The following is a 7,590-nucleotide window of genomic DNA, read 5'->3' on the forward strand; positions in this document are numbered from 1 at the left end:
AGCTGTCAAATAATTTAAAATTTAAGTCACCTAAATTACAAAGCATTTTCCAAATCAAATTGTACTTTTCATTCAGCACCAAATAGGTTGAACGTAAACTAGGACTAGGCCTAGAAAACTAAACTCATCCTAGGCATTAGAGTCTGTGTCACGCTCTAACGTGAACTCTTTATTTTGGCCCAGGGAAACACTGGAAGGCGGCACACGCAAACGTTCAGTGACGTGAGAAATGAAAAGCTGTTGGCGTGACTTGCTGTGGGCCTATAGTAAAAATGTAGCTAGACATCTAGCTCGCTCCTATTTGCAGGCTTCTGCGACGCCCGGTCCTTGCACACTGCATGTGTAGACCTATATAAAAATATTCTTAGATCGCTGAACTTGGAATGACTATTTCTGGCAAGTTATTTGTTTATTATAATTAACACTATTACAAACTAGGCCTACATGTTTTTTATTTTTATTTAATAGATGTGGTATACTATCTGAAAATTTGTGTTTTTAACAACAACAAAAAATGTACACTGTTTGGACTCATGCAGGAGTCAATACTTTTAACTTAATATTTATAGCCTAGTTAAAGGAAAATCCATGTCCAGGTGTATAGCAATAAACCTGGAGATTATCCCATTGTTAAACCTGCAATCCCCTTACACTGTTTGAACTTCCAACTCTTATCAATCTCAAATAAATAGTTTGCTCTGAAAAGCTATAGTTATCCCAATGATAGGGTATATTAAAAACACATGAAGGAGATAGCTTCATATAAAAAATTATCTTGATGTCGTACACAGTAAAACGTGGTATAGCCAATGCATTGATCCTGAAAATGCAACGGTTTCAAACCCAACTTCGAAATTAATTATTGGCCCCGTTTTAGAAACAAAACCAATTATATTATTTTTCGACTTAGATACAGCCCTAAGGTAGGCCTATCAAGAAACGGTGTTCTAACGAATGGAGAAGTGTTGGTGCGTAAAATGCAAGCCTAAGAAATAACGCAGAATTTAAATTTATATCAATAGCAAAAAAACATGTTTTTCTCTCTCTATTGGCTATGTGGAATTAACTTCCACCTTACCATCGATAGCCTATTTTAAAACAACGAAACAATAAAATAAGCATTTTCTTCATGAATAAACGAACGATAATTTGACATTCGATCCACATTAATTCCAGTAGGCTAGGCACATCAACTATCGTTGCCACTGAAGACACGCGCGTCCACTTGTCGTAAAAAAACAACAACTAATGGTCAAGCAACAAATAGTTGGTCAAATTATAGTCTGAAAGTTACATAACCCGGTCCAAAGAGTTGATGTTTGTATCCTTTCAGTTTCCACCTAGCTCCTTTTATACACGTAACGTAATGCAAGACTCAAAGCCCCCAGAATGTAATTGGATGTTAGAATGAAGTTTTGTAGAATACGGGGGTGGGGAGGGGACAAGGTACCGCAAGCACCTCCCCTAGAAATGCAGCAAATCTCTCCCGTTTTCTTCCGTGGGGTGTCTACGCGCTCTGGGGGCTGGAGACGTGCTTCCCGAAGCCGAGTCCTTGTATTGGCAGGCTGATGATGACACGTGCCTCCTCCGTGCCACCCCCAGGATCTAGCGTACGGCACTGACCTCAGTAACCGCGAAGGAAAAACCAACTGTGGAAGCGTTGCTGCAACCGTTATTATCAATAAACGAACTGAATATAATAAATTGCAACAATTTTGCGTAATCCTCTGCGCAATACATTTCCACCCCCTAAAAAAATCGTGCATCAAGTTCGAACGTTTTCGTCGAGTGCGGTCACTGACTGGAGTGCAGTCACAAGATGCGAAGACGGAGCGCCGACGTCTGAAGGTGAAATGAACCTGGGGATGATCAAGAACAGGAGTACTTTGATCAAGAAGTGGAGATAGCAACTTAAAAACCATCAGGGCTTTATAAAACCACCGTCCGTACTATAGCTTAGTTTTATTCATATCCAGAAACAGAGACGCAATCTAGTTATTGACTAATTATTTTATTTGATCAACCACAAAAAAATTGTCCCCGACGGGTAGACAGAGAACGCAACAATGGCACATTTAATCCGAAGCAAATTTCAAAATAAACTGTCAAATGCGGCCACCTCCGTGTCGAATAAATCCACGGCGAAGGTGAGCGGCATGATGGCCAGGATGGGCTTCCAGGCCGCCACAGACGAGGAGGGACTGGGCTTCGCCGCATGCGATGATTTGGATTACGACCACCGGCAAGGACTGCAGATGGACATCATGAAATCGGATGAAATGGGTGGTGGTGACACTGGAGAGGGGAGCGGAGAGGGTGGGATGGGTGGAGGAGAAGATGGAGTGGCGGCTGGGGACAGCCACTACCAGAGAGATGGCACCGGCCCTCCGCTCTCCGCCTCTAAAGCCTCAGGTCTGGGAGAAGAAGAAAAATCACCGAAAATCACCGCGTGGGAAGCTGGCTGGAATGTCACGAATGCAATCCAGGTAAAGACGCATAATTACAACAGCATGGCGCTTGCAGGTGTCCTTCCCACTCATTCATTCAATGATTACTTCGTGTTACCTGCCATATAAAGGGATAGCCAAATGTTAATAAATGTAAGCCTACATAGCTTTTCTTTCAGTTATCACCAAATTAATTGCGAACACAAATCCCCGGTGAAAAGGCCAATAGAGGCTAAGGCATTCGATATTCCAACAGTCTCGTGAACCCGACCCTAGGCAACAGCAGTGACTGTGTTAAGCCAGAACATAAAATAAATGGTGTGAGGCATCCCGGATGTATAGAAACACTAATATTCCAAGGGTTCCTTATATAAATAAATAACAAAAATTGCCCGAGCCCAATTCACACCAAAACAACCTTTTGATTTTGGATAAGGAGATGAATTGGGGTTATTTGGAGATAATTGACGTGGTTTGGGAAGGTTCATAACCTATGAAAAAAAAATAGGATAAACTACACACTGTTACCGTAAGAGGTTAACCAATGGGGGAAAAAAGGTAATGCTTTGTTGCATTTCATTATCTGAAGCCATACACATAACCTAGAGAATAATTATAAAATATCTAGCATATATACACAAATATTCTAATTCCATGTACTCTCATAGACTTCCAGTTGACGAAAGAACGTGACGCGTACTGATCTGTTGATGCGGCTTTACGCACGAACTTGGCTCTGTTGCTCTGTAGCGCATTCCTGCAGCAGTTATACTATTCGAAAGGACTGAATCTCTCCTTCAGATCGACAGGTGATCTTCTAGATAGTCATTTCGTCAAGGTAATTTGGATATATAGCCTAAACTATGCTGCGCTGTGCTTTCCTCGATAGCCTATCATATGCGTTATAGCTAGTCTATAGCTCATTCCATCGTTGCATTACGCGCAGGCTATGCGTGTCTATCACCTACAAATGAGTAATAGCGGGTCTGGGGCGACCTTTGAAGTGTTAAAATGTACTTGTCAGTGTATCTGTATGTGGCAAAAAGTCCCAAGACAAGCGCCGTCCCATCATGCGTTGTTAACGCTATGATCATCATCATGACAGTCACCATTTAACCAGGACGTGTCTCCACCCTATTGATGACTACAAAATGAGCTGGAAAGGGCACGCTCGCAGCTAAATGGAATGTCCACCAGAACCCACACCAATAAGCAAGCATGTCACCCATTGAATCATGCACACTATCTCATAATGCGTAATCCATGTAGGCCTACGTAAAGTGCAATAGTCATTCAACAAATACTCAATTTTTGTAAAATAATTATTTAATTGGCAATCCTATATTTACGCCCACCCATCTCCAACCTGTTTAGTTATTATCAACAAACACCAGGCTACATTTTGTAAACGTTTATCTTGAATTGATCTGGTTATTATGCCCATAAATAACTTCCTGTGTGTTTTCAGGGGATGTTCGTTCTGGGTTTACCATACGCCATTCTCCACGGGGGATACCTCGGACTGTTTCTCATTATTTTCGCCGCCGTGGTGTGTTGCTACACGGGGAAAATCCTCATCGCCTGCCTGTACGAGGAGGACGAAGACGGTCAGCTGGTGCGTGTAAGGGACTCATACGTGGACATTGCAAACGCCTGTTGTCAACCGAGGTTTCCATCTTTAGGTGGCCATATCGTGAATGTAGCCCAGATCATCGAGCTGGTGATGACGTGCATCCTGTACGTGGTTGTGAGCGGAAACCTGATGTACAACAGCTTTCCCACCCTCCCCATCTCACAGAAGTCCTGGGCCATCATGGCCACCGCCGCCTTGCTGCCCTGCGCCTTCCTGAAGAACCTCAAGTCCGTGTCAAAGTTCAGTTTGCTGTGCACTATCGCGCACTTCGTCATCAACATCCTGGTAATTGCCTACTGCCTCTCTAGAGCGCGCGACTGGGCCTGGGACAAAGTCAAATTCTACATCGATGTGAAGAAGTTCCCCATTTCTATTGGAATCATCGTATTCAGTTACACGTCTCAGATTTTCCTTCCGTCACTCGAGGGGAACATGGTGAAACCCAGCGAGTTCCACTGTATGATGAACTGGACCCACATCGCTGCATGCGTCCTCAAAGGCCTGTTCGCCCTTCTGGCTTACCTGACCTGGGCGGATGCCACCAAGGAGGTCATCACCGACAACCTGCCGTCAACCATCAGGGCTGTTGTGAACCTTTTCTTAGTGGCCAAAGCTTTACTGTCATACCCATTGCCATTCTTCGCTGCAGTTGAAGTATTGGAGAAATCATTTTTCTGTGAACGAGAACGCACATGGTTCCCAGATTGCTATGGAGGCGATGGAAGGCTGAAAGCCTGGGGCCTCACTCTCAGATGCACCCTTGTGGTGTTCACGTTGCTCATGGCCATTTATGTACCGCATTTTGCTCTTCTCATGGGTCTGACCGGCAGCCTGACGGGCGCGGGGCTTTGCTTTCTGCTCCCCAGCCTCTTCCACCTCAAGCTACTATGGAGAAAGCTGCTATGGCACCACGTGTTCTTTGATGTCGCTATATTTGTAATAGGGGGCATATGCGCCATCTCTGGTTTCATCCACTCAATGGAGGGACTAGTAGAAGCTTACAAGTATGGCATAGAAGATTAGCCAAGCCACTGTCTGCTGGATATCGATGTTTTTGCACATCTCCTTATAGTGTATAACTGAAATCCCCACTGAGCGCAGTCAGTGCATCCCTGCTTACATAATTCATGCGAAATAAATGCGTGCACCGAAATGCAGTGCAAGCACTCATTACACACACACACACAGTGGGACAGAGTCTAAATATGATATGGACAATTCAACTTGTAATTAATAAATATGAGAACAACATGCAAATCCATATTTTTCAGTGGAGTGAAGGTTTACAATAGTTCAATCGACCTAAACAAAATTGCAAAATGGGACACGTTTCTTCATCTCTCTGTGGTGTTTTCCCATCTTGAGAGACATTTCATTTGAAATGCAAGTATGTGGTTTTGGACGACCATTTGACGGCATCGTGACTAAATGGTATAAACAATTGTGTGTTTGATATGATGGCACTTTCTTCTACACGATTTTCAATGTTTCAGTGGGCAGTGAATGTGATTATTAATTAACACATTGACATACTATAATGTGGACCTATTATGATGGGAACTACTAAAATGGCAATACATTTTAGGCTATCAGCAAGACAACATAAACATAATACATATCGTGAATGATGAAACAGTGTGTTAATGAATACTAGGAATATCCCAAATATCTTGGATATTTATTTAGAAGTAATTTGTATTCTCTCCAAGCGCTATTTCGAAACAGCATTAGCTACATTGAATGTATAATATTCAGACAAAAGAAAAGTGTTCAGGAATTAGGACGCGGAAAAGAAAACGTTCACAACCTGAGTAAGGAAAGACGTGTTTTGGAAATTTGAATAAACATTTAAACACATGGTTAGGCCTAAACACATATCGCACAGGTTATGAAATTGGGAAGAAAAAAAGACGGCAAATGCCGGTGAAGTAATAGGCTGTGTCATTATCGTTTGAAGAAGGCCCCACAAGTCAGTCACTTGACCGATATTCGCCACATGATTAAGATCACCATGGAATTCGGTCACTGTAAATTCGAATTTATCCCCTAATGTTTCATATTATAATGCATTTTACTTGTAAACTATACCTGCGAGATTAATTGAAATGATTCGATGTCCGGAATTAAGTGTCTGAATCATACAAATATGAAGAGATCATGAAAATAAGAAAATGTGCATAAAGACATTTTTCATTCTGCACAATCCAACGGTCCTGTGGAAATGTTATAAAACCGTATGTGTAGTGTATTGTGGTTTCAAAAATATGGAATGTAAATCTCAAATCGTGATCATATATCGTGAAAATGAATATTAAAGAATAAAGAAACAAGTTAAATTATATCATATACATTTGTGTGGTGGGTTTTATGTGATAAAAACGAAAAACCGTGAGAACATGTACACTGAACAAAAATATAAATGCAACATGTCAAGTGTTGGTCCCATGTTTCACGAGCTGAAATAAAAGATCCCAGAAATTTGACATACAAAGAAAAAGCTTATTTGCATAAATGTGTTTACATCCCAGTTAGTGAGCATTTCTCCTTTGCCAAGATAATCTATTCACCTGGCAGGTGTGGCATTTCAAGATTAAAGCTGATTTAACAAAATTATCATTGTACCTTGTGCTGGAGACAATAAATGGCCACTCTAAAATTAGCAGTTTTGTCACACAATGCAATGCCACAGCTATGGGGAGCATGCAACTGGTATGCTGACTGCAGGAATGTCCACCAGCGCTGTTGCCAGAGAATTTAATGTTCATTTCTCTACCATAAACCGCCTCCAACGTTGTTTTAGGGAATTTGGCAGTACGGCCAACAGGCCTCAGAACCGCAGACCTGCGGGATCATCTGAGACCAGCCACCTGGACAGCTGATGAAACTGAGGATTATTTCTGTCTCTAATGAAGCTCTTTTGTGGGGAAAAAGTAATTGGCTAGACCTTGCTCCCCAGTGAGTGGACCTATGCCCTGTGGGTATGCACAACCAAAGAATTTCTGCACAAAGAATCAGAAACTGTATCAGGGAAGCTCATCTGCGTGCTTGTCGTCCTCATCTGGGTCTTGACCTGACTGCAGTTTAGCATCTTAACCGACTTCAGTGGGCAAATGCACACCTTCGATGGCCATTGGCATGCTGGAGAAGTGTGCTCTACACGGATCAATCCCGGCTTCAACTGTACTGGGCAGATGGCAAACAGGGTGTATGGCTTTGTGTGGGAGAGCAGTTTCCTGATGTCAATGTTGTGAACAGTGTGCCCCATGGTGCCAGTTGGGTTATGCTATGGGCAGGCATAAACTACAGACAACGAACACAATTGCATTTTATCAATTTGATTGCACAGAGATACCGTGATGAGATCCTGCGGCCCATTGTCGTGCCATTCATCCTCCGGCGTTCACCTCACCTTTCAGCATGATAATGCACGGCCCCATGTCACAAGGATCTGTACACAATTCCTGGAAGCTGAAAATGTCCCAGTTCTTCCATGGTCGGCATGCTCACCAG

The 7,590-nt window shown here is 42.6% G+C and overlaps 1 protein-coding gene across 1 annotated transcript; it reads left to right on the forward strand.

Annotated features, from left to right (window-relative positions):
• Positions 1–1,350: 1,350 nt before the first annotated feature.
• On the forward strand, positions 1,351–6,426 carry LOC110527704 (vesicular inhibitory amino acid transporter). The gene is made up of 2 exons (XM_021609158.3): positions 1,351–2,486; positions 3,916–6,426. Exons 1-2 carry the CDS (start codon positions 2,067–2,069, stop codon positions 5,101–5,103), a joined length of 1,608 nt encoding a protein of 535 aa, XP_021464833.1. The 5' UTR covers positions 1,351–2,066; the 3' UTR covers positions 5,104–6,426.
• The last annotated feature ends 1,164 nt before the right edge of the window (positions 6,427–7,590 follow it).

Source organism: Oncorhynchus mykiss, chromosome 7 (assembly GCF_057628025.1).
Source record: "Oncorhynchus mykiss isolate SJ-2025 chromosome 7, ASM5762802v1, whole genome shotgun sequence".
NCBI classification, from domain to species: Eukaryota; Metazoa; Chordata; class Actinopteri; order Salmoniformes; family Salmonidae; genus Oncorhynchus; species Oncorhynchus mykiss.